The sequence below is a fragment of the Taudactylus pleione genome, unplaced genomic scaffold (assembly GCF_031769625.1).
Source record: "Taudactylus pleione unplaced genomic scaffold, aTauple2 ptg000397bl, whole genome shotgun sequence".
NCBI classification, from domain to species: domain Eukaryota; kingdom Metazoa; phylum Chordata; class Amphibia; order Anura; family Myobatrachidae; genus Taudactylus; species Taudactylus pleione.
Window position 1 is genome coordinate 6,559,622 of NW_028284799.1, and position 27,952 is coordinate 6,587,573.

General features: G+C 42.6%; 1 protein-coding gene and 1 pseudogene across 2 annotated transcripts in view; both read left to right on the plus strand.

Annotated features, from left to right (window-relative positions):
• The window catches only part of AP2B1 (adaptor related protein complex 2 subunit beta 1), a 143,301-nt gene that overhangs the window by 11,338 nt on the left and 104,011 nt on the right, over positions 1 to 27,952 (plus strand). For both annotated transcript variants that reach the window (XM_088446385.1, XM_088446386.1), the window contains exons 2-5: positions 6,156 to 6,209; positions 6,985 to 7,090; positions 20,212 to 20,347; positions 23,644 to 23,889. In XM_088446385.1, the coding sequence (XP_088302511.1) occupies positions 6,173 to 6,209; positions 6,985 to 7,090; positions 20,212 to 20,347; positions 23,644 to 23,889 (525 nt within the window). In that variant the 5' untranslated portion in view covers positions 6,156 to 6,172. The remainder of the gene's footprint in view (positions 1 to 6,155; positions 6,210 to 6,984; positions 7,091 to 20,211; positions 20,348 to 23,643; positions 23,890 to 27,952) is intronic.
• Positions 15,349 to 15,523, plus strand: LOC148506743 (U2 spliceosomal RNA; annotated as a pseudogene).

Genomic DNA, 27,952 nt, shown 5'->3' on the forward strand with positions numbered 1-27,952 from the left:
CTTTATCATCTAGTAGTGTGTATGAGCCTGTAGTCTGTAGGTCAGTGTGCTCTGTGTGGTAACAAGCGCCAGCATCCAATTTGAAAGGAAAGTGTCATTGTCCTTTTTAGTATATCTAAATCAGGAAGGTACATGTAGTCTCCGAATGTGTCTCTGTACTCACGGGTAATTTCAGGTGTATGTTACAATCCATAAATAATAATTAAGTTATCTTATCTATTTGAAATGTTCAAATGTTTTATTGTACAAGGCTTACTCAGTATTCATGTAGTTTAAGCAAACGGCTAGCGCTGTCCAACATCTGCTCTTTTCTGGATTTTTCTTCCGTCTCCCCTCTGATCTTTGTACTTGCTATAACCCAACGACTTAAGCTCATACTTGCCTACTCCCTGCGGGAAACTGCGGGTCAGTAGGGAGGAGGCGAGGCTAAAATTATGCGAATAATTTACCATCCGGTCCCCGCATCTATCTGGGCTTGCTCCCAGAGAGGAGAATTCTAGAGTCGGCAAGTATGCTTAAGCTGGGTGCATGGAACAATATACACGGATCTTATATTGCGTACATCCGATTGCGCGTACACGGCGGTAGCTCATCGCATCGTCCCATCTGCTAAATGTAGCATGGAATGATATATATCGCACAGTCTTACACCAGATCGTGTAGTGTTTATGGACAACACAATATATCGTTCCATCTCATTGTGCCTTTGCCGGTCCACACATCGTTTAGTTTGTACCTAGCTTGAGCTTGGCACAGAAATTCCCCAGCCACCTGTTACATGTCACTGTCCATAAATTGTGCCTATATGCAGATAATGTCTTTCTCTTCTTTGAAACCAAGCTTTGAGGAAAAAAATAAAGGTGAAAAACTGCAGGAACTTGTACATGCATGGGCTCTCATCCTGTATCTAAATACACCAATCTACACTTCTTTCTGCAAAGCAAGTCTGCCTTTATTTACATCCTAGTTTGATTATTTATTTAAGGAATCCTGTCCCTCCTAATGTCAAATAGGGGCATTCCAAGCTGTCCAGTAATGTTCCCAATTGTAGTGATGCCCAAGTGGATGTCCTCAATTAAACAAAACGGTGTGGAGTTTGTATGTGCTCCCTCCCTGGCTAACATTGGGCCTCTGAGCATGTCTGCGGTGGAGAAATTAGGTTGACTATAAACTCTGTGACTGGGATAGTTGTAAATGAATAAACATTGTCTTATTACACAGTTCTGGAGTCCAGTTCTGATTTAGTTAATCAGATGGTCCCCAGTTGTCGTGGTGAGCAGCCTCTCTGAAGACGTAGCTATGGAAACGTAGTTGTGTACAGAAACCATCACCACATTAAATGCAAGACTTGTATAAACTTAATACAGTGTTATAAAGCATACACAACATAGAGCAATTTAATGTGACCAAAAACAGCAAATGTTCCTATATATAATTAGTAAAAAAAGCAGCTGAAAATTTCCAACTATTATGTTCTTATCAACTCCATATAAATCCTAGATATATTGCCAATCTGCATAATGTCCAAAACAGAAGAATAACTAATGCTTCATACAAATCTTAGATATATCTAATCAATATTGTCTGCAATAATAGCAGAAAAGGTACATAGAAATATAGATGAATATAATGAATTACTTATAAACCCAGCTTTAGTTCCTCTTTTGAAGTTCATCTGCAGACTTTCACCAATATCTTTTCTTCTCTGGAGGTTTTCTTAAGCGCTATAAGGAAGGGGAGTGAGGGGTGGGGGATGCCATAAATAAATATTAGAATAAAAAGAATAGAAAAAAAGGAAGTAAGTAAAGGATAAATTAAATAGAAAAAAATAAAATAAAAGGATAGATGAATTGAGAATATGAATCTATTTATTTTTTTTGAAACCTGTATTTTTTGAACTCAGGACCATGTGCTTACCGCCCTTTCGTGACAACTTCCAGAAATTAACTTCCTGTTTCCTACTAAAGTCATATCCTATTTAAAGAGCATCATTGCACCTAACAAGCAACCTTGATAAAGCACCCTATATGGTGTGAAACGCATTGGATTTGGAGCTGGACCATAGGCGGAGACAGTAGCTGGAGCTAGTGGAATACAAGTGACTTCATCGGCGAGCGTCTGATGTCATCAAGAAGCGCGGCACCACGCGCTTCCACAGACCATCCGGAGATTGCCGCCACAGAAGAAGCCCCAGAGTAGGGTAAGATTAGGGACAATTCTCACCGCACTTGCGGACCCCCATCAGACGGACTGTCCACACCTCTCCCGAGGTCCGCTCCCCACTACTTCAAAAAAGGCTATATACATTGGCACGCACTATTAAAGTGACATGTTTTTATATGCTTCAATTGTTTTAACCATTGAATCTCCCCACATTTTCTAGATTCATATTCTCAATTCATCTATCCTTTTATTTTATTTAATTTTTTTTTCTGTTAAATTTATCCTTTACTTTATTTCTATTCTTTTTATTATAATATTTATTTATGGCATCCCTCATCCCTCACTCCCCTTCCTTATATCGCTCAAGAAAACCTCCATCTCATGTTACATTATAACAATTTAGCTGCTTTACAATATATGAGCGCAGCACTACTACTTTTTTTTCTCTAATCTTTTCTGCTCTGCATCTTAATTGTTATAATTTGATTATATTGACAATAATAACCATAATAACAAAGGTCCATAATGCAAGATATAAAATGTGTGTTACTACTCTGCATTTTGAAAAAGAGCAAATCGCAGCTGGAATTTCTTTTACCTTACAACTTTTCCTTCTCCTTCTTGAGTTCCAGAAATGATGACATTGTCTTATTCTTATACCACTATCCTACCCCTAAGTATATATTTTTGAATTTTAGCAGAAGTAAACTGAGACGTTTTCCACTGTGCATGGAGGTTTTACCCAACCATGTTCTGCTGGATTACTTTGGGGGCCCATGAACTTCACTCTGTTTTTGTTATTCAGCATTACCCCAAACAGCAGTATGGACCTGATCGAGAATTGTACGCAATCCCAGTGATTTATGTACATCTCTGATGTTTGGCGATATGCGCAGAATGTGTACTGCACATGTGCAGGTCTGTGTCTGTTATGACGATTACAGTGCCCCCTAAGCTGCTGCTGCCGTTTGGTGGCAGGGAAGGGGCAGCGCCTCCCAGCGTTACAGAAACTGGGTGTCTGGGCATGCTGAGTCCAGCAACTTTGTCTTTGGACCAAGCTTTACTTGAAATACACGGGCATCCTGACTAACCTGAGGCTTACTTAGATGACCGATGTTCACGTAGATGATCCGATACTGGCTCTTCAGACCCAGCAGCATCTCACAAAAGCCTGCAGTGGGCATCTTTCTACTACACTCTCCTCCTGCTACTTTTACATACTCGTATTTTCGCACAGCAGCTGCGTGTGAACTGCGTCCACCTCTGAACCGTATATTGGATGGGAATAGTAGGATCCGCAAGAATCAGTGGTATCAGATGCAGAGAATGCTTCTTAATGATGGAGTGCAAAGGCCTCTCTGTCAGGAAACAGCTCTCAATTCTACCAGTGTCAGATCACTCTTATACACAAGTGTTGTAAAAAAAAAAAAAAACGCTTAAAAGCGCTTTGATATTGGAGAGTGGAAGAATGAAAGATAACATTATTCTCCAGCAGTGTAGAGTAATAGTTTGAAGGAAACAGTAGGGGGGGTTATGTAAAAAAAAAAATCTATTTTCATCTTTACATAAAGTAATCTTTACCCTCAATTTAAGATAACCTGACATTGATTTGGGTTGTCTCTCAAGCTTTCACCCTAAGTTTCTATGTTCTTAAAATAATACTGGGTTCATTTATTTCACAATTTTACCTAACCATGTTTTCTAATGGTTTGGCATTAGTTAAATACTTCCCTATCAATTTGTATGTAACGTTTGCGTTACCTTCTTACTATACTCTGCCAAACAAAACAGTGTTCAGATTAAGAAAAATGATGTTACTGGTGCTGAGCCTTTTTTTTGAAATTTATTTTTGTATTGTTATTTTCTCTCGAAAGTGGTCCTTTAGGGTTAATATGCAGTGAGAACAGATCATTGCTCCCAATATAATGAGGCAGTCACGAAGTGGTGGGTCTCATCCTAGGCATCCATTACCTTTTTAATAATGAAATGTTCACTGCAACGTAATATACACAAATGAATTCACACTCTCGTCTCTTGAATTTAAATGATATGGTTATTATTATAGCAAAATTACACTTCTATCTTTCCTATAGGGGTAAGGAATGGTTAAGGGTGAAAGGATACACGATAATGGGTTAGTTTCATTGATTAGATCATGTGTGTTCTCTGGTCAGCATTGGCCATGAGGGCACTTGTTCAGTGTTGGTTGAATTTTTCAACACGTATGAATAGTGTTTACCATCCTGTCCAAGGAAGAGGTAGATAACCTTAAGTATCATATATTGTGGAGCAATAATAGTGATAAGCTGATGAAATTAATAATTGGTATATAGGATTGACTCCTAAGATGCTGGTGTGCTCAAGTTGCACTAACTGATGATCACAGTGCATAAGTCATCCTAGGGGGGTATAAAATAGTTGTTTTTATGCAAATATTAGACTTCTATTTTTCCTATAAAGGTAAGGAATGGTTAAGGGTAAGAGGATACACGATTGTAAATTAATTTAATTGATTAGGTCATGTGTGTTCTCTGGTCAGCATTGGCCAGAGTGTAAAAATTATCCTTCCATAAGGGCACTTATTCATTGCTGGTTGAATTTTCAACACATATAAATAGTATTAACCATTCTATCCGAGGGAGAGGTGGAGAAGAAGATGACAATGAATTACATATATTCTGAAGCCATAAAAATGACAAGCGGATGAAGTTCATTATTCATCCTCATGTGTCATCTTAGTGGTACGTGGGGAGTACTACAAAGATTAGTGCAAATAAATTTTGTTATAGCATAATTGATAGCATTTTATATATCCACAATTCCCTAGTGGGAATATTACAAAGACATTCTGGTAAGTTAAATTGCTGCTGACAAAATCAGACCGTGTATGAGTGTGAGTCCGTTTGGGAGGAAATGTAAATGTAAGCTCCACTGTGACAGGGACTGAAGTGAATCATTAAATATCCTCTGCAGAATAAGTAGGTGTTATATAACTACTTCTTAAAAAAATTTTTTTAGATCCTCTCAACCATCCCTTATGTAATCTATGGGGCTATTCAATTGGGCGCAAGGTTTAGCGAGGAAATAAACTTGCGCCTAATTTTGGATTACCGTGGGTATGCACGCGCCCGATACCCATGGTATCCAATAAAAAAAAAAAGTGGTAGCGGGGTTTTCAGAGCTGAAAACCCTGCGTCGCATAAAAAAAATAAATTAAGAAAATTACACTTACCTGCCCGGGGGTCTCCGGTGGCCTCCCCTCCATCTTCTCACTGAGGAGCGGGCTGCTGGGAGACCTGGGGGTATACTTACACTGGGACACACACACGCCGGGGGTCACACACACACACTCATGCGCGCACACACACTCATAAACACTCACATACATACCGCTGCTGCAGGAGAACGGGCCCCGATGCTGGATGCCGAACACAGCACTTCGGAATGTGAGTATTACTGACTAAGCTAATTGTAAACTTCCAATTGCTTAATTAGTCATTAGGAGGGTTGCCCCCAGGGTCCCAGAGCATTTCCCAACCTTTTTCCTAAAATTGTGGATTTTAGGAAAAATTGGTCATGCGCTGGTGGTGCGCAAAAAAAACAAACCTCACGGTGCTCAAAAAATTAAAAACCCCGCTCCTAATTGAATAGCAAAAAATCCCGCATCTGCAGGAAAACCCCGCGGGTGCTGGATTTTTGCTATTCTCGCCCCCAATTGAATATGCCCCAATGTGTGTAAATGTTATTTATGCCTCTTCCATTATGCAATTTCATTTCTGCCAACATTTGAAATCTTTTCTGTACATTATGGTTCCTCTTTAATCTCCCGTGTCACTGCACTAAACATAATGCTGTTCTTTGCTACCCCTGACCATACACTTGTCATTAGTGACATATTGGTGCACTGATTACAATGCAGCTGTTAATCACAACAATATTTTGTTTGCTGCAGTTTTTTTCTGAATTATTCTAATACAGTTTATTTTCCTAAGGTGCTTGAAGAGCAAACATGACAGATTCCAAGTATTTCACCACAAACAAGAAAGGTGCAGTACTGATTTGTTTCTTTTATCTCAAATTATATTCTGATACTAATGTTTACTTAGAAGGAACATGTATATTGTCCTCCTCTCCTTCTGTATTTGTATGGTGGTACACCAATCTCCAGCATAAATGGTCAGGAGAAATACTCTGCATGTGCTAATACTCTGTGGAAAGTGTTGTACATGGGCTTGTGCATTTCCCCTTCCTTCACTTGAGTGTGGAACATTTTAATTTATTGTAATAGAGACTTGCAGCTTTACCTAGAACATATAAATAAACAAATAAACCAAAGCACAGCATTATTGGATGCTATTGTAGAACCAACATTACACCTTTTCAGTGGAACGGATTGGTGATGTGTGAAATTTAGCACAAATACGCCGTCGTTTAATATTACTGGAACTTTAGTAAACCCAAAATTGGCAGTCTGAAATATTTTGGCTGAAACAACAGTGATATAAGTGGCCTCATTATCAACCTTGTAGGCTCTCACCAGAATCTCTAGCACTTGCATGTAGTCTGCTTTCTACACTATCCCAAGTTATTGTCCTGGTCCGGAGTAGCGTTTATATGTTAGAGAACCTTATTTACATTAACGTTCCATTGGCAAAATAACTAGAAGCAGGATTTTTTAATTTTTTTGTCCCCTTTGCAGGTAGCTTGCATCTTTGTCTGCAATCCAAAGACCTCTGTTTTATTTTAATTACTATGTGAAAATATCTCGTTATGGTTTTATTCCGGAATATGTGTATACCAGTTGTTTTTGTCTGATTTCAGGGGAGATTTTTGAACTAAAGGCTGAATTGAACAATGAGAAGAAAGAGAAACGCAAGGAAGCCGTGAAGAAGGTCATCGCCGCCATGACAGTTGGCAAAGATGTGAGGTAATGCTCTTGAGACTAGCTTCATCTTGTACGTGTAGAATTAAAATATTAGTGGCAAAAACGCACACATAGATGCACGGTATTCTACAATCTGTTTTATTTATTATTAATCACCAGAGTCCTAGCATTTTGTGAGTAACAGGAAAGCTAGGTACACACTAGGATGATGTCGGCCTGATATGTAATTTCCTTTCGATTCGGAATGACATATCGGCCGGATCGTCCCATGTGTTACGCTACCACGGTCGCATGCAATATCTTCCGGTCGGCTGTGCTGCGCCACCAACCAGACAGTATCGCATGTGGCGACATTGCAGGTAATGAAGGACGGTACGAAGGAACGTTCCGTCGTTCTTTACATCACTCAGTGTGTACCCGAGGCACAATATGTCGGCCTGTCGGGCCGACATATCGTCTCGGTACACATTGCTAAGTGTGTATACAGCACAAGTTTTCACTGATGATAAATAATACAATAGGATTTATTTGGTAGAGTGGATGATACTCGGCCTTGGCTCCAGGAAGTAATGTAAACCTCTTTCAAATATCGATTGCACTAGTAGTTTCTGCACATTTCCCTTAATTCACAGAATAAGTGTTATGTTCTCCTTTTTAGCCAGACTAAACATTTGCAGAGTGACATTACATACCTGGAAACCTCTGAAGCACTGTTATTCAGGGACTTTTGGTGCTAGTAATAGATGGTAGATGTTATAAAATTACAAAATATAGCATGTAATTTGAGCTCAATTTACTTAAATGTAAATAATCATCACATGGGCATATGTGTCTAATTTGTCTTTAATATTGTATGTTCTGAACATAAGGTACTGGAAAAAGTACTGCCCTCATTCGCAATGAAAGGGTATTTGATGTATCACACCCAAGATACTGATACCTTAACTCTGATCTCTCCTTGTCCTGTCCACTGCACATGCTCGCTGTGCACCCAATAAACTGAGCCATTCAACCTCAAGGTTGTGGTTTGATATGTCGTGTCGACATGGTCATAATGTTGACATGTCAACATTCATCATGTAGACACTGATGAAATGTCGCCATATCCTCCCTGGTGGTTCAGCGGTCACTTACCTGCTCCCGATGGCTGCAGCTGTTCTATTTCTGGGTCCTGACAGACCTGTGATCCTGCTGTGTTCCACCAAGTATTTCTCCCCTAACCATCTCTCTAGTGCCTAAACCAACCCTCCCCTCACATTTAACCTAATCCTAACCTCCCCCCACAACCTAACCCTCCCACCCTCATGTAACACTAATGTCAACATTTTACATAACATTCTGACACGTAGCCAGTCAACATTATAACTGTGTACATTGTGCTGTCGACATTGAAAATGTCGACTTAAAGACTACATTTCATCCACAAGGCTTTTCCTGCCTTAAAGACCTTGAAGTCCTGTATGGACCAGGACAGAAGAGAAAGCAGCCAAGTAGAATTTGGGAACCCGTTTTGATGAGAATATATTAAGCACAATAGGTTGCGGACCCCCTCTCTAGCAAGGGGAGATGAGGGGAATGTAGCAATATCTTATCTTCAGCATATTGTGCCTGATTCAGACCCGGTCGCAAGCGCTGAGCGCTCGCAACCGGGTCGATGGTGGCCCACAGCGCATTCGCTGGACCCGGCTAGCGACGGGCACTCCGTCGCTCCGGGTCTCGCACCAAAGGGGACGAGGTGTCGATGTTGAGTGACCGCTCGCTCCGTTTGGTGGGCGGGCCGGGGGGGTGGCTGCCTGAATGGAGGCGTTCCCATGAGAACGCCTGCCGTTTGGGGGCGGCCCCTCTGACATCATAAGTGATGTCAATGGAGAGCTTCCGGCTCTGTTAGAGCCGAAAGCTCTCTGGGGCTTGCGATGAACGAGACCCTTCCACAAGGGTCTCGTCGCAAGCCCGAAGACCATCGCGACCATCATCATGGCCGCTCGCTGTAGCTGTGGGTGGTCACCCACAGCTACGCGAGCGGCCAAGAGGCCGCTCCAAAAAAAAAAAAAGCCCGGCCCTGATTCAGAGCGAGCGGCTCTGAATCAGGCCCATTGTGCAGAGGTTCCCAAACTCTGTCTTCAAGGCACCCTAACAGGTTTTAAAGATATCCATGCTTGTGCATAGATGGTATAAGCAAACTGACTGAGGTACTAATTAAGTTGCCTGTGCTTAAGTATGGATATACTGAAAACCTGGACTGTTAGGGTGCCCCAACACATTGGGGTTAATTCTGAGTTGGACGCAGTGGGGCAATTTATTTATTTTGCTGCTGCATGTGTTCCATTTGTGTCTGTATAGAGTTGCTGTTGTAATTTTAGGGGCACACAGCGAGTGCATTGAAAATGTAGTGGGTGTTCCGGGGCGGTGACAGGAGGTGATTTAGTGCATGCACGGAGACTGCGTGTTATGGGAGTGTCGCAGGCATGTTGGTGAAAGTAATGGCATACACAGACGCTCACATAGAAGGTCTTACTCTGGCAGAGAAACTGCACCTGCCACAGGGTTGGTGCAAGTTCCGATTGTGCGACTAAAGACTCCCCAATTGGTATTTGAGTATCTACGGACACTGACAGTGGGCTTCCCAGTATTACACATTCATGCCTGCGTATATACACGAGGGAAGGGCTTTGTAGCAGCATTTGTATAAAGTCACAGATGGGCGACCGGCAAAACACACTGAGATGGACGTGACTGTGCCCAACTCAGAATCGGCCCCATTACTCTTAAATTTGCTGTAAACTGACTGTCCATTACAATTCTGCAGTTTAATTGTAAATGTAAAGGGGTATTTCCTCCACCTCCTTTATAACATTCTAAAGGCACATTCCATGGCTCTTTAACAATCAAAGTGCAGCATATTAGTTATTTGGATATCATAAAGCTCTGACTATCTCATGCTCTGAGTTACCCCAGTAGCTTTTTAAGATGAAAACTGTCAGAAAGGGATGGGCTTAACACCATGTTTTGCATATTTTGAAATTTTTTAAGCTTTTACCTCTAAATTGCTTAGTTCAGAAATATATGGGCTTTGATATGCTCCAGTAGCATGGGGGTTACAACTGTTCGTGTTAGAGAAGTTTAGTGAGTTGAATATGACCACGTTTCTGCCTGATGACAAAGGCACATTGGTCTCTGGGAGATGCTGCTGGGGCTGTGATTGTCATACATGCAGCCAACTTTTGATAAAGAAAGAATTTCGATATCACGATTAAAATTTGAAGTGCCTAAGTACAGCCGTAGTTATATTTGTGGGTTTTAACTTACTGCCAAAAATAACATGACAAAACAACAGTTGTGACTTCATGTATTTCTCCTTCATCCACTAGGGGACACTGGAGTATACACAATGGGGTACAGGCAGGTGATGAGTAGAGCCTGACACTTTAAATTTCTTCAGAAGTTTAGCTGGCTCCTCCCCCTCTATACCCCACCTGAACTCCGTTTTAGATTAAGTGCCGAGGGAGCCGGATGCAATTCCAGGGCTGTCCTCAGCCATTTGTTTCTTCATTTATTTTTATTTATCTTCAACAGGCAGATTGCTGGCTGTGCCAGTGTGCTTGCAACGTGGGTGCCGCCGGCTGGACCTGCCACAGCTGCCTGCAGCTGGTGTCCGGATTCCGGGGTCATCAGACTCTGGGGAGACCCGCCAAAGCTGCCTGCGGCTTGTGTCCGGGTCCCTAAAGGCCCACCGTGTACCAGCCGGCAACCCCAGTCAGGGGGTAGGTGCACCCTGTATTGTGTCCTTTCATTTCATTGTGGTAGTGGAGGACTGCGTTCGCATTCTTCTGAACACACGGAAGGCAGAACTGGTGTATAGATGTCTGTAGCCTTTACTCTAACTCTACAGAACGACTTACATTGCCTGCAATATATGAATTTTCACTTCAGTACCAGTTTGGATATGCAAGAGGGCTTCTTGCATAACAATCGGAATAGGTACTGATGGGTTTATTACACAAGCTACTACTGTTTGCTTACTATGTTGTTCAGGTTCTTATATGATAACTACCGTAACTACAACCTAGGACCAGGTCCAGGGAAGTAGCAGAATTTCTACTGCAGGGTCCATAGGGTATCCACAGGATACCTTGGGGTATAGACGATGGCAGCAGACATCCAGGCACCACAGAGTTAAATTTCCAGCCTCCCAAATATGCCTTCCTCTATCTGGTCAGGTGGATCATTTAGAGGAGGCGTGGAAAATCCGGGTAAGCGGTTCCAGCCTCAAAAACGGTTGACCTTTTGCATACCCCTTTGCGGATAATTATTTTTCCAAAAGGGAGCTACCTTTACAGGTAGATTCTCATGTTACACGCCTAGTGAGGAGTGCTACGTTGCCATGCCCTCCAGGTCCTCCTTGAAGGAGGTTACACATTGCAAGGTGCAAATATATTGAAAATCTAAATTATTCCCTTGCTGGAGGGGCTTCCAGGCCGGCTATGGCCGTGTGCTGGGGGGCTAGAGCCATGGAGCGCTGGGTAGGTAACTGGATCTCTGCACACTGACTCTCCAGCAGAGCAGGTGGATAGTGGCAAATTCTCAGAGACTTAGCCACGTTTATAATGAGACAGTCTTACATATAGCCTACTCCTTTCCAGATTCTCCTCGGCAGTAGTAGCGGCTCGCCGCTCCCTGTGGTTGCGCTCTTGGAAAGCGGACGCAGATTCCATTTGGAATGCTTTGCCTTTTACGGGATAGGTCCTGTTTGGCCCTCATCTGGACACAATTGTGGCCCCACAGGCCGCAGTTACGTCTGCGTGTCTGCCATCGGCTACAGTCCCATCGGGGTCTGGGGCTTCGTCTTTTCGGCCCTGTGAGGCCGGGCTAAGTCTAAAATAAAGTTTTCCAAGACAGTCAGTAGCCAGGAAATCTGCTGAACCATAAGAACAGGCTTGGAGTACAAGACGTCCTACTCCCAAGTTGGACTATAAGCCTTCAGCCTCACGGGACGGGCCTCCTCTCAGGGGACCCCAGAGTTGGAGGCCGGCTTTTCCAGTTCGCCCAGTGCTGGTGTCTGACCTCCACGGCCACTGGGGTAAGAGAAGTATTTTCTTGAAGGTATGTCCTCTCCTCCCGGTAAACGCCTCCCAGACGGGTTTTCGTTACAGGTCTTCTGTCAATTCAAGACAAGGCCCTGTAATTTTTGAGGGTGTTACGCTCTATGCTCCAGGCAGGAGTTATAGTACCTATTCGTTGCCCCAAAGGGGAACGAGGTATTACTCCATCCTCTTCCTGGTACAGAACCCCAATGGGTCTTATCTGGACATCCTCAATCTCGAATCCTTCAACAAATTTTTAAGGGTTCCTCGGTTCAGGAGGGGGACCCTGCATTCCATCATTCAATGGAGCCTGGGAATTTTGTGGTGTCGTTGGATATATTCAGGGTGACTACCTGAATGTCCCTATTTTCTTAGAACACCAGTGTTTTTCCTCAGGTTTGCAGTGGTCGATAAGCATTTCCAGTTTTACCAGGGTCATGTCAGTTATGGCAGCCCACCTGCGGATGCAGGGGGTCCGCTTGTTACCCAATCCGGGCGACCTCCTGGTGCTACCAGAGTGTCCAGAGATACTTCAGTGCCATCTGCAACGGACAATATCTGTGTTGCTACGTTAGGGCTGACTGATACACTGGAAATGGTCCTCTCTGATTCTTCGCAGAGGATGCTCCATATCCCAACATCTGAGGATCTTTGTGATTGAGAAAAAGATCTCTGCATTACAGGCAAAGGTACGCAGTTGCCTGCAGAGTCGCCGAGTGTCTATTCACTCGGCAATGTGGTTCCTGGGTTCCAGGGTGTCGCTGTTCGACATGGTGGAGAGTACCCAGTGTCACTCTGAACCTCTATAAAACTTGATCCTCTCCGGATGGGATGGGTTGCCCCATAGGATAAAGTCGATAGTGCTTTCCCCGGAGGTTTGTCTCTCTCTGGCCTGGTGGCTGCGGAAAGCTCACCTAAACAAGGGGCACCCCCCTTTGGGATTGCGGACAGGGTCCCTCGACGGACGCCAGTATCCGTGGCTGGGAAGCAGTGATGGGTCCACACTTGTTCCAGGGCAGGTGGACACCAGTAGTTTTTGCGCTTCCCATAAACATATGAGAACTTAGAGCAGTATTCAAGGTTCTCCAGCATACAGGACAGGTCCTCCACGGAAATACCGTGCAGGTACAGTCTGACAACGCCATCATGATGGCTTAGGTAAACCACCTAGGAGGTTCCCGAAGTCGGGCGACACTAACAGTGGTGTCCCGGATTCTGGCTTGGGTGGAAGGCTATATCCCTGCCGTCATTGGCAGTGTTCATTCAGGAATCCTCAGATGGAAAGCAGGCTTTCCCAGCCGTCAGGACGTGCATTCAGGGAAATGTCCTCTTCATCAGGAGGTGTTCAATCTTCTGGTGAACAAGTGGAGCCTTTCAGAGATGAGACTCTTATGGTAGACGTATGTTGGTCCAGTGGACCTTCCAAGTTGTGTACCTCGTCCCTCCGTTATCCCTTCTTCCTCCAATAATAGCAAGAAGGAGGCGCGCTCCTGCTGATAGCGCGTGCGTGGGCCAGACGGCACTATTACTCAGATCTTTGGAGTGTTTCAGTTAACACTCCGAAGCTGTTACCTCTACGACCGGACCTGTTGTCTCAGGATCCTGGCTGATACCCAGACCTGGGTTGTCTGTCCTTGACGACTGCCCTCTTAAGGTCTAGGAGTTTTTCCAGCTCTATAGTTAACAGGACCTATGTCCATGCTACGAGCTCGGAAGATTTTATCTGCAAGAATTTACCATCAGGTATGGCATACTTTCTTTCAGTTGTGTCGCCCTACAGGCTATGCTCCTCTGGTATTATGGATATCCAGAGTGTTGGCTTTCCTACAAGTGGGCTTAGATGACGGTCTTCGCCTTGCTTACCTGAAGGTGCAGGTTTCTGCCCTGTTGGTTTCATCGTTGGATTAAACCTCTTCCTGATGTCTGCACCTTTGTGCAGGGTGTACATTATATTCAGCATCTCTTTGTTCCACCTGTGGCTCCTTGGGATTTGGCTGTGGTCTTTAGGGCTCTCTGAGGACCGCCATTTGATCCACTGGGCTCAGTGGATTTCAAATGGCTTTCGGCTAGGAATGTATTCCTTCTGGCCATTGATTTGGCCGGTAGGATCTCAGAATGGGGGGCTGTGTCATGTAGACCTCCCTTTTTCTCATCTTTCCTAGGAACTGGGCAGTGCTTCGCACTTGCCCTGGTTTTTTACCTACGGTGGTGTCTAGTTTCCACATCAATGAGGAAATTATAGTACCTGCCTTTACTTCCCCAGTCCTTTCTGCTGGTGAGGCCTCTTTGGATGTGGTACGGGCTCTAAGAATTTAAGTTGACCGTACCAGTCCGTTTAGGAAATCAGACCCTCGGTTTTGTCCTTTCTGGTTTCCATTCAAAGGGTTGGCCTGCCACTGCGCTAACTTTGGCAGGATGGATTCACGGGTCTTCCTGTTCCATCCTCTATTAAAGCTCTTCCACTAGGTCTGTGGGTCCTTCGTGGTCAGCTCGACGTGGCGCTTCAGCGGTTCAGCGGTGATTGGCAGCCACGTGGTCATCTGTCCATATTTTTGTAAGGTATTATGTTTTTGATACCTTCGCCTCTCAGGATGCTTTCTTTCGGCGGTGGATTCTCCTTACAGCACAGGAGCGTCCCCGCCCTTAAAGGATACTGCTTTGGGACATCCCCAAGGTATCCTGTGGATACCCTATGGATCCTGCAGTAGAAAATATGAGATATGGTAAGAACTTACCCTTGTTATCTCTATTTCTACGAAGTTCATAGGGTTCCACAGGACTCCCGCCCTGTCGCACCTGTACTGCAGATGGGCTTTGATCTGGTCACCGGTTTCTCCGTCTCCTTCTGGTGAGAATGTGATTCTTGTGTGTTCCAGACTGTCTTCTCTCTCTTTTTTTGCTCCTGCTCCGGCCTATGGCTTGTTACGAAACTGAGTGGCCTGAGGCTCGGGGGCGGGGTGTAGGAGAGGGACCCTAGTGCATCCTGGGAGGCTGGAAATTTAACTCTGTGGTGCCTGGATGTCTGCCGCCATCGCCTATACCCCAAGGTATCCTGTGGAACCCTATGGACTTCGTAGAAATAGAGATAACAAGGGTAAGTTCTTACCATATCTCATATTTTTATCTCTAGACATGTCCCCCCTACTAGGAGATTTATGCCGTTTTTCCTGTTTTCCTCTGTCTTCTCTGATCTAGAAAATATATTCTACTGTCTAACAGATCACTTCTTGATTCGGCTATGATCTAGTGTAATATCTGTTATTGTCAGTTTAATATCTGATACGCCCTTTTTCTAGAGCCCCTAGGTGAAGCAATTCTGCGGTTGGAACTTACATGTGCAAAATTTTGCTGTTGGATAGCTATCTTTACCTACTGAGGAATGAGACATCTTCATGCATATACCGTAACCTCACGCCTCTGGCGGATAGATACACTAATTAGGTTGATTCTGTAAGCTTTGAACTCTATCTCCTTTAGTAGATGGATTCATGAGACCGTCTGATCATATTTATCTACATATCCATATATCTGTATGTACATCCCCATTAGAGCACTCTCGGATTATGGGGCTGTGAAGTCTGGTATCTCCCTGACCCAGTCTATTTAGTCTGAGAGTTCTTGTTGTTTCCCAGGGGACTCTGGCCCTCATTCAGAGGCGCTCGCAAGAAGCGAGCGCTCGTTCTGAATGAGGGCGGCCGCTTAATTTTTGAAGTGCGGCCTCCTGGTCGTTAGGTAAGCGACACCATCGCGAACATCGACAGCCGCCCCTTTTGTAGAGATCTCCGGAGCGAGAGAGTTTCTCTTTCGCTCCGGGGCTTGCACACGCGCAGGGCTAACTATCGACTCAGTTGCAAGCACATCGGTGCTTGCGACCGGGTCTGAATGAGACCCTCTGTCCTTACAATGTTGTGATTTTGTGAGTTTTGATCTGGGGGTCACTTGTGGGACCATAAATGTCTCCACTAACAGCTCTGCTAATCTTTTCACACACGGTACAATTTTTACAAGAAGTAGTTCAGGTCTCCATGACCAGGATGTAGAGGTAGAGGCTTTGACTACCTACGGAACCTTTTGGTACCTGCAGGAGAGTACTGGTGTCTGACGTTGACGAGAGGTCAGTAGAATCCACAAAGGGACCAGACGACTCCAGTTCGCTTGCAGGTAAGGAGCTTGCTCTACAGTCATAGGAAGACACTCTTGACACAGATCCCCTTTACAAGGGTAACAAGGTCACAGTGTGACATCGCACACATGACATTACACATAAACTGCTGTAAAAGCAGACTTCTGTCCTTATAAGGTACCTCCCTTCTCATCACGACCATATCCTATGGCATCAGGTTACTGTACTAATTCTATCCCCCTAGGTCGGATAGCCCTGGTCAGACTAGCTACGGTTTTTCAATTTGGTATCTGTTAAAAATCTCCTTATGGTGTTATATCCATTAGAGCAGGGGTGGGGAACCTTTTTTCTGCCAAAGGCCATTTTGATATATATAACATTATTTGCAGGGCCAGTGCAGGCTGCGCCCCCTCCGTGTGACGTCACATGGGGCGAGGCCACAATCTTTGATGATTACGGCAATGCTCGGGAGCTGTAAGGGCAGCAGTGTGACCGTCTAAGGTGTCCTAAGGAAGCTCCAGGAGGCACTGCTGCATAGATTCTGGCTGCAGGGTGCCATTCTGGGCACCCTGCTAGCCAAATGAGACTAGCAGAAAAAAGCTCAGAGGGCCAGACCAAATGATTCCGCAGGCCTTATACGACTTGCTTGCCTGAGGTTCCCCATCATGTGTTAGAGGATAGAGAATAATTATTCATACTTATAGACTTATCCTTCCTTCCTGGAACTAAACACATTGTCAGCCGTACTCTGTGTGTTTGGATCATTCCGTAAGCATTCCACTGCAGATCTCCCTGATAGGGTGCATGTGGTGCACTAAGGTTGTATAAGCCATGTTGGCAAGTTCCAGTATCCTTGCTTAGCTGCATCCCCACCAGAGGGGATAAGCTTTATCTATCAATGATCATTCCTTAGTTTATCTACAATAGTGTGTCTAAACAAGCACCTATTAGGTAGTGCAGTTCTACTCGGTTCTCAGTGAAGAGAGCACAGTTTTATTTGGAGGTGACTGCATCCTTTTTTGTCTTATTTGATGAAATTGGAGGACTTTTGTTTCTGGCTCACCTGGGTTGCCCTGTTATGTATTTTTTACACTGGTGGTCGTTCAGTCCTTATTTGGGGAATTACTGAATGCGTACTGTCTTTTTCCAGGTTTAGTGCTCCTCTGGTTGGTGTCCAAGTATGAAGGACCATCAAGATTTATGGGGGTTCTGCACTACCTAACCTACTCTGAGTTTTCTATAGGTCACTCCTGGGGGGGGCAAGGTTGCTACCTGACTTTGTTTTTTTTATTTGGCCTTGATAGTTTTCCTTAATCCTTATTGGGGCATAGGTCATCCTAGTTTACAGGTGCCCCCATCATCAATCTGTTGATTGGTGCACAAGTGATCCTAGTCTACAGGTGTCCTTGTTTCTTTACTCCATTGCGATCCTAGCTGGTGCGTTCCTAATGGTGTTTGCCATTTAGTCCATGTCCTCTCCCAGTGTACAGTGGCTCAGGTTCTCGGGCCTCTGTAGTGCTTCTCCATGTCAGTCTCCTAGTGATTCTACTTGGTCTAGCTAAGTGGGTAACCGTCTGTGACCGTCTCCATGTGAGCTGGACTATCTTCACCAGATCTGGTTCATATTTCTTGCACTATTGCTCTTTGGTTACCGGAGTGGCTGTCGCAGCTGTGGTTGTGAGGAGCGAGTTTAGCCTGATATCTGCTTTTCCTGTCCCGAATCTGAAATTGCTGTCGATGGCAATTTTTCCATCTCTTAGCTGGTTTCCTGCCTCTTGTTTTGTCACGATGTGGCTCGGCTCTGCCTTCGCTCTGTAACGTCAGAGCATGTGGTCCTGTCCATCACTATCCATACTTGTTCCTAGTTCGGGCTGTGCTTAATTCGAAGCCGACCACCTTATATCTGGTAGGTATTTCTTGATGGTTCTTTTTTGTGGTTCTTTTTGGTCAGCTGTAGCGGCATCTTCTGGATGTTGTTATATCTTAATTTTTTCTTGAGTCTTGTCCTTTATGTTGCATTCAGGCTTCGACAGAGTCTTGTTAGTGACCTCTGATACTCTGTGTTTTTTGTGGGTTCCTCAGGGGCAGTCAGGCATCGCACTTCTATGTGTCGGCTTGCCAGGTGGCTGTGTGGTGCCCAGTTCAGGCTTGGTCTGTTCTACCGTTTATCCTTGGCGATTCCTATTTACTGTCAACCAGTTCTGCAGTTCTCAGCGCCTTCCCACACGGGATGTCAGCTTTGAGTCATCCCCATTGTGTATACTCCAGTGTCCCCTAGTGGATGAAGGAGAAAATAGGATTTTGGTACTTACCGTTAAATCCCTTTCTCCGAATCCATAGGAGACACTGGACGTCCTCTCAGCGCTGTTCCTTGTTGCAGTGTCTGGTAAGTTTTCTGTTACATCTTGTAGGTTTGCATTGTGTCTGCTTGAAACCGATGTTGTTTTCGTCTTCGACTTTTCCTAGTTGGTTCTTCCCGGTCTCTCCTCTTTCTATTGCTCTTCTCTCTGTTTCCGCTCGGCCTTGATTAATCTTAACTAAGTTCGAGTGGGGTATAGAGGGGGAGGAGCCAGCTAAACTTCTGAAGAAATTTAAAGTGCCAGGATCCACTTATCACCCGTCTATACCCCATTGTGTATACTCCAGTGTCCCCTATGGATTCGGAGAAAGGGAGTTAATGGTAAGTACCAAAATCCTATTTTTGCTCCTTTTCCTTATATAACACATTTTTTTGAGATAGTTCAATGGGTTACTACAATAGTCACTTATGTCCTAAAACAAACCATAAAATTAACTAGGAAATCAAAAATGATTCCCACTGCATCGAATAAAGGAATAGATTGGGAGAGCTGTGCATCCACTACCCTGAGATGATGCGGATGATTGTTAGGCAATAACAATAACTTTTAGGTGCTACCTTATTTAAGTCCAATGGTCAATTAAGGGGAACAGCAACTGGTTGATTAATTTATTTCATTATTCTGCTAGGTGAGGGGAGAAGGCTATTTAAAAAAATTATAGATTGCTGAACTTCTGCATTCTATATGAAAAATAAGCAGAAAATCTAACCTCAAGAAACTCTGGATAAAACTATGGTGTAAAGCTACCATTTAAAACATCAGGTCAAGAAACCTGGAACTATATTTTTAAGGAAAATAAATGGGAAGAGTTATGAAAAATTGCAAATATGTTTTCTGTGGATCACTACTTAATGTTATAAAATAAAATAATATAAAGGAAGCCCTCTCTATCCTGGAAAAAAGATAATAAAAATTATCTCAGAAGACAAAGAGTCTTGTGAGGCATTAAAACAAATCTAATGATCATTTAACCATAGTCGGCACAACCTCTGGGTCTAAATGAATTTGCAGTTCTCTAGGTATAGTATCTCATAAAGAGAGATGTTCCCTTTGTGTTGCATAGGTATTTTCATTGTGCGCAGAATAGCTAATGTACTTTTTAAACTGTGTGTGTTAATTTTTTATGGTTTTATATGCAGCTGTTAAAATCGTTAGTCAGATAACCTGTTGGATGTATTCACATTATTTCATTTGGAAGAGTGTTTAACACTAGTGTTACCGTCTAATTTGATTGGACTCTCACCAGCCACCTTCTGCCTGAAAATGTGTTTGCATGTATTATCCTCCTCACACTGCCCCTGTCACATGCAGCCCTGTCCTCCTTTACATGATCACACAGTTGGACAGGTAACTGCCTCCCAGAAGATCAACACACTTCTCTCCTGAAATATTCTGTGCTGCTGTGATTATTCAAAAAATCTGGCTACAAAATGGTCTCTCCTTGCTAATTTCAAAACTGCAGACAAAACACACAAAAGAAAGAAGACTACTGATACCATAACCATGGCTTGGACCTAGTCTCACAAAACATTTTAATAATGTGTCTGTACAAATTCAATTCAAGGTTCACTTTTTGATGTTTTTCCCCCTCTGCTACAGTTCCCTGTTTCCAGATGTAGTGAATTGCATGCAGACAGACAACCTGGAGCTGAAGAAACTTGTGTACCTGTACCTGATGAACTATGCCAAGAGCCAGCCAGACATGGCTATAATGGCTGTTAACAGCTTTGTCAAGGTAGCTGTCTGATTTTAAAAATATAAAATATATGCATTTATTTTTATGTATGTGTATATATACACAAATTGACCACTTTATTAAGTACACCTGGTTGTTAATACAAATATTTAATCAGCCAATCATGTTACAGCAACTAAATGCATAAAAGCATGTTAGCCATCTGCAAAGAAGTTTGTTGTTCCGATCAGGGTTGGCTGGTTTTAAAAAATCAAAAACAAAAAACACGCAGGCTTTTTTTAAGAAGTCACCGCAGAATAGAACTTTGTTTTTAAAGGAATCCTTCTGGTATTCCACATTATTGTTGCTAGTGGTCTTCAGTAGAATGACCTGAACCAATACAGTAAATCCACACACAACAGAGATATAGCAAGGGTGAACCAGATAAGAAAGGCACTAAGGCCCTCATTCAGAGCCGGACGCTCTGAGCAGAGCGCACGCTCTGAATGAGGGCCGGCCTCCATTTTCATGGAGCGTCCTCCTGGACGCTCGTATAGCTGTGGGTCACCACCCACAGGCTATACGAGCGTGCATTGTGATGGTCGAGACCATCGCGACCATCGAATTTGCGAGCCGGAGCCTGCGGTTGAGGTTTTAACCGCAAGCTCCGGAGTGATTTTGGCTCTATCAGAGCCAAAATCACTCCCACTGACATCACTAGTGATGTCAGTGGGCCGGCTTCTGACGGGAGGCGTTCCCGTGGGAACGCCCCCGTCAGGGAGGCACGCCCCCAGCACGCCCACCAAAGGGGGCGTGCTGTCAATCAACATTGACAGCACGCCCCCTTTGATCGGACACAACGAGCGAAGGACTTTCCTTCGCTCGTCGCGTCTGGCGCATTAGCACGACGGAGCTCCCTCCGTCGTGCGCATGCTCAGTCCATAACATCGACCCACTTGCGAGCGGACAGCCGCTCGCGAGTGGGTCTGAATCAGGCCCTAAATCTGCCTAGCATCAACTAACTTAAAGGGTAAACAACTCCAACATTTTAAAGAGGCAACAAACGGAGAAACACCTCATGGTTTAAACTCCTTCATGTTTATTTCAATTCAAAACCTTCAGTCCTACTGAGATGAGTGGAAGTAATGCTGCATACACACGTAAAGATTTTCTGTCCAACCATCCAACTAGTTGGTTGGAAGGAAAATCTGGTAATGTATGGGAGTAAATGACAATCAGCAATTTGCTCCTAAATGCCAGAAAACAGATGAAAATGGTCATTCAGACAAGTTTGTTAAATGTTTGATCTAAACAATTTGTTCAAACAACAGTTTTTGTCCATTTTCCGGCGTTTAGGAGCAAATTGCTGATTGTCATTTGCTTTCATACCTTACCAGATTTTCATTCCAATCAATAAACTAGTTGGATGGTTGGACGTATGCACCTTTAGTCTGGCTCATTTTTACTGAGATAAAAAATACTAATAACTTTGGTTTGTTAATGTTAGAAAGCATTAGAACATGGTTGATCAAGGTTTCTAATAGCATTGTTTCACAGTATTAAAATAATAAGCAGAAGTCCATTTTTTTCATAAAAACATTAATGCAAATTTTTTTTTTTTTTTTTAAATAACTTTTTTTTTCCCCCCCCCCCAACCCTGGTTCAGACCAAATGCCAGAATAGGCAAGCATTGTGATCTCAGTCACTTTGACCATAGAGTGATTGTTGATGCCAGACTGGGTGGTTTGACTAAAGGCCCCATACATCAGAGATTTTTTGCAGCAATTGTGCAATTTGCAATCGATTGTGTATTAAAATCTTTCCCTTTTTCAATCGATTGCAGAATTGCCACAATCGATTGAAAGAGGGAAAGATTTTTATACACAATCGATTGCAAATTGCACGATTGCTGCAATCAATCTCTGATGTATGGGTGCCTTTACTCAGAAACTCCAGGGATTTTTACTTATAAAGTCTCTACAAACAAAAATCATCCAGTGAACTGCAGTTAATGATAGAGGTCAGAGGAGAATGACTGGGCTGGTTCAAGGTGCCATTAAATCAGCAGTAACCCAAATAATCGTCCATTACACCAGTAGGATGCAGATGAGCATCTCTGACTGCACAGCAAGTCCAACCTCTAAGTTGATGGGCCACAGAAGGCCACATCATGTTCCACTCCTATCGGCTAAGTACGAGAAACTGAGGCAGTGGAATCTCACCAAAACTGGACAGTTGAAGACTGACAAACTGTTACCTGGTCTGACAAATCTCAATTTGTGAGACATGCATAAACAACATGGATTCATCTTGCCATGTTTAAATGGATCAGGCTGGTGGTGGTGTAATTGTGTGAGGTTTGTTTTCTTGGCATTAGGCACCTTAATACCAACTGAGCATTATTTAAATGCTATAGCCTACCTGTGTATTGCTTACCATGTGCATTCTTTTATGGCCAGAGTCTGTCTATCTTAAAAAGGCTACATTCAGCAGGCTAACGCACCATGTCACAAAAGCTGCATATAAAATATACAAAATGTAATTATGTCTACATACTATAACATTTTAGATATGAGTACAATATATTTGTTGACAAAAAGAAAGTTGTATCACATACAACATTGAAATTAGAATTTAACAGTTACAAAAAAAAAAGGATTTTTTTGCTCTATTAGTACATACATCTTGTCCTTCTCAAAAAAAAAAAAAAAGTAGAATTTAGTAGATTCGTATTTCAATTATTAATCAATAGTGAGAAGAATAAGAAAGGGAAGGGGAAGAATCGCCTGTGGCCCCATCATAATTAAATATTTTAACTAAGTTGAACAGGAGGATCTGATTGATTGAATTCTAGTTTCGGCCCATAAGGTTGTTCAAAAACAACCATGAATTTGTTGTTTCATTGGTGTATTCAAAGTGTCTGGCTACTTTAAACTAAAAATGGAAGTCCTACTAACTTTGCATGCCCCTTTTACCAGATACGCCAGCGTCACCGATGCTGCTTTCCTCTAACCACACAACCCATTTCTAGTGGAGTGTGTTGAGTATACTAATGATAAACATGGGGAAGGTATTCACACCTACTCAGCAGAGCATTACAGATGCATCTACTGTACATGCTAAATCTATTGGGCATTTAGTCTGTTATGTTCACTTAGGCTCTGACAGATGTTTCTAGAGACTTATAATATTCTGGCATGCCAAAACTGTTTAACAAGCTTTAGATTATATTTTTATGTTCTGATTTGAAGTTGTGTACATGGAATTCTCCAGGAAAGGGCTGTATGTCACATGCTCTTGGTTCACCATTGTTTTACAGAATAGTTTTTGTAGTGACCAAGTATAATATTTCTTAGGATTGTGAGGACCCCAACCCTCTGATTCGGGCCTTGGCTGTGCGCACCATGGGCTGCATCCGTGTAGATAAGATCACAGAGTACCTCTGCGAGCCTCTGCGCAAATGCCTGAAGGATGAAGACCCATATGTGCGCAAGACAGCTGCTGTGTGTGTTGCCAAACTTCATGATATTAATGCACAGATGGTGGAGGATCAAGGCTTCCTGGACTCGCTGCGTGATCTCATCGCAGACTCCAACCCAATGGTAAGAAGGGGGAATGCTTAAAGAAATTACTAGTGGGCTTATGCAAAATTTAGGTCAACTTTGTACCAGGTTTTCTAAGTATCCTAACCCCCCCCTTATTTTAGTCATGATACATTAATAGAATATGACCCAAATATTTTAGTTGATTGAACAAATTATAAATAATGTAGAGTAAAGATATTGGTTATTTATAAATGATGGTCTTGTTGTTTTTAACCTGAATACAATTTGTATGAAGTAAGAAAAGACAAACTTGTGCTGACGTTTGGCCAGTATCAAAGTAAAGCATATATGACCATAACATCGGGGCAGAACTTTTGGTAAATGTCATATAACACTACATATGCTGTACCATTTACATGGTAAATGTGTGGTTTTTTTTGTTTGATTAGTTTGTATTATTGTAAAGTCTGTTGAATGTAAACTGGAGTTGCATGATCTATTTGAACTTGAGGAAAGCCATGGTCAAAATGCAGAAGATTTACAAATTATTAGATCAAATACAGGTAAGAAAAGACATGTACTTATTTTAATGAATGCCATGCATGCCAGTTGAAAAGAAATCAAAGAACTTTTATTTTATTACCAGTTATTTATATAGCGCACACATATTCCGCAGCCCTTTATAGAGAATATATGGCCCATCACATCAGTCCCTGCCCCAGTGGAGCTTACACTCTATATTCCCTACCACATGTACATACACACACTAGGGATCATTTTTGTTGGGGGCCCAATTAACCTACCAGTATATTTTTGAAGTGTGGGAGGAAATCTGAGCACCCAGAGGAAACCCACACAAGCACAGGGAGAATATACAAACTCCACACAGTTGGGGCCGTAGTTCTATTGAACTATGATGTTTCCGTAAGTCATCGGTTTGCCCATGTGTACTCCATAAATAGATTCTTGTTACTCATAGCTTATATGGGGTAATGTATAACCAATCAAACTTGAGAAGAATCACTTCACAAAACATTTTTTTTTCATTGTGTTACATAGTCATAATTGAGCATCAATCAATTCAACTAATAACCAGCAATGATACTGAGGATACTGCCTTTGAACCTCTATATACCCCTGCCTATACCTTCAATATCCTTCCTATAAACCTCTAAGGATGACGCTAATTTGCGTACGCAGTCATCCAGTAAATAAAGACTCCAGACCTAGAACATGTGGTTCCAAAGCACAAAGTATTATTCAAGTAAAAGTACAGCAGTTACACGCTATGATCCTCATATAATCTTAGCGCAGAGATTATACAGACCCAAGTACAATTATACATACGCAGCGCTCTCTGGTCCAGATGTTAGGCATCAGCAAGAAACCCCTCGTCAATCAGCATTCAGCACAAAGACTAGGAACCCAGGGTCAGAGCATATTTATACCTCCCAGAAATAAACAATAGAGAAGTTTGTTGCTAATACCATTGGTCCTAAACGGAGAGGGCATATGTTACAAGGCATTTAACAGGTTCATTCAAATAGACACAACCCAGCCTCTAACAACTGGGGGTCTCTGGTTTCCTGCCCCATACAACATCCTAACAGTTGTTCATATAATGTACATTTTGTTGCTTGTAGTCTCTGCGGTCCATAAGTTGAGAATGCATGATGCGATCTCCACACCGATGGTACCGGAATACTGTTGAAAGAGTACGCATCAGTACAATACCAATCACGGCTTACTTATGTATAAAACGTTAGTTACCAAATAATCTTTATTTCACAGCATTTATGCTAAATGAACAAACTTAAATCTTATACTTTAAAGCTTATTAAACCTTTTATGTGAATATGTAATGTGTAAGTATGCGGGGTGTGATGTAAAGACGCTGGTTAACTTGGGGCAGATGCGTGCGCATGAAGCTAATAAACAGCGTTTTCATACAGGATCCTATGCATTCGCTAATATGCTATTAGTTACCAGCGCAATTGTGCGTATTAATGTGTGTATGAGAAATGGTGCACTTAAATCTCACTTAAACTAAGTGAACACCTAGCAGTGTGGAATGCTGAGCCTTATAGTTCCACGCCCCCCTCTCTCAGCAGCCCCCATCCTTCCCAGGCTCAAAAGTACAGTCCTTTGTTCTTCCAGGTTCTTGTGTAAATGCAAATTAGCACAGCTACAAGACCCAAACCTCAGATAACACTCTTGGCTTTGAAGGTATTTTATTGCAGGAAGCCTGCTAATGTAAGGTGCTACAAACGACCCTCTTGCTGTATTCGAGCAGGGTCACCTGGAGTGAGAGCAGACGTTAGGTCCATGAGGCTTGTCTACACAGGCTAGTTGTCACGTGGCCATTTGCTCTGTTTAGCTAATGCAATCCAATTTTGACATACTGTACAGCCATTTCTGAAATATATCCTTTAGGGGAATTATAATTATATACACTTTATCCAGAGCACCCAAACTACGTCATGAAATGGGCTTTTGATGAATCGCCGTAACTTATGGCGATGGTCACAGATGCAATCGCATGATGCTAATAGTAATATCGCCACATGTACTAAACTGAGTTTATCTAAAATGGCGCTTAGGCGGCCATTCGCAAAATGGCGTCTTGCCATCTCATTTCCAAGATGGCGTCTTGCGGCCAGTCGCAAGATGGTGTCGCTGCGATTCAATTTTAAACTGATCTTGTCTCGGCCAATAATCCAGCTTCAACAATACATAGATAAAACTAGAATCCATGGATGAGATGGTGGCTAGTAGGTTCACTGTGAAAAATAGAGGTGTTAAATGTATTCTGATGCTATTAAAAGATGTATTAAGCTTTAGAATATAGAGATTGTTAATGTTCCTGCATGAAAGGCTCCTCTATATAGGGAATATCTGTATATAAAAAGGCTACATTTATGAATGGCAAAAGGTACAGTGGACAGGAAAGAAATGAAAAAAATCTTATTTAAGACTATAAAGTATCATTTGGTGCATTTAAAAAGTTTAGGGAGAAGTTAAGCTCATTGCCGTCTGAGGAGAATGACATGTATTGGCTTATGTTACCTTATTTTTGATCAACTGTTGATTGTCAATGATCTCAACAGTGCTTCTGGATTAGACTGAGAGACATGTCACTTTCACTCAGTGAGTGGTTAATCACTAATGAGCTGATAGTATCAAGACTACTATGGATTCTTGCATTTTCTTTTCTGCTTCTTAATTTCTTCCAAATTGTGTTCAGCCACCCATACACTATGGCGTGTTGTTATTGTGGAAGCTATGCAGGGATGGTTGTTGTTATACTTGTAAATTGGAATTTATTTTCTTCTCTATGCTAACTGAACTGGAATAGGTTTTAGCACACTTGGCCTGTGGTTTCTGTTCTTTGGCATACATCTGCAGCTGGTTGCCTAGCAACATCCGGTCTTCTTTCAAGATTACTCTGCGTGAAGTGATGCTCTGGGTGAAGCAATGTTTATGGGTTGCTTGGCAACTTGACATATTCTATTGAGGTCATTCCATCGTGTTAAGAGAAACTTAGAGGTGTTTTTCCTACTTAGGCAATTAATCTGGAGTTATTATTTGTTGTTTTAAGGGACCCAAAACCCTTTTATTATTAATAATTACATTATTATTGTTAATTTGATGTAAAGCACTAGATTGTTACACGGTTCCTGGATAGTGGAGAAAATGGAGCATAAATGATATAGGGTCATGCAAGGTACTGTAGGTAAACTAAATGCAAATCTGAAAACAAAGGGTAGGCTTCCACCCTGCTTACAATTTACTGGGAAAAGGACAGAGCTGAGACACGTAGAATTAGTGTGGCTAGAGCTGCATACACACGTAAAGATTTTCTGTCCAACCATCCAACTAGTTGATTGGTTGGAATGACAATCTGGTAACGTATGGGAGTAACTGATGATCAGCAATTTGCTCCTAAATGCCGGAAAACAGATGAAAATGGTCATTTAGACAAGTTTGTTAAATGTTTGATCTAAACAATTTGTTCAAACAACAGTTTTTGTCCTTTTTCCAGCGTTTGGGAGCAAATTGCTGATTGTCATTTGCTTTCATACCTTACCAGATTTTCATTCCAACCAATCAACTAGTTGGA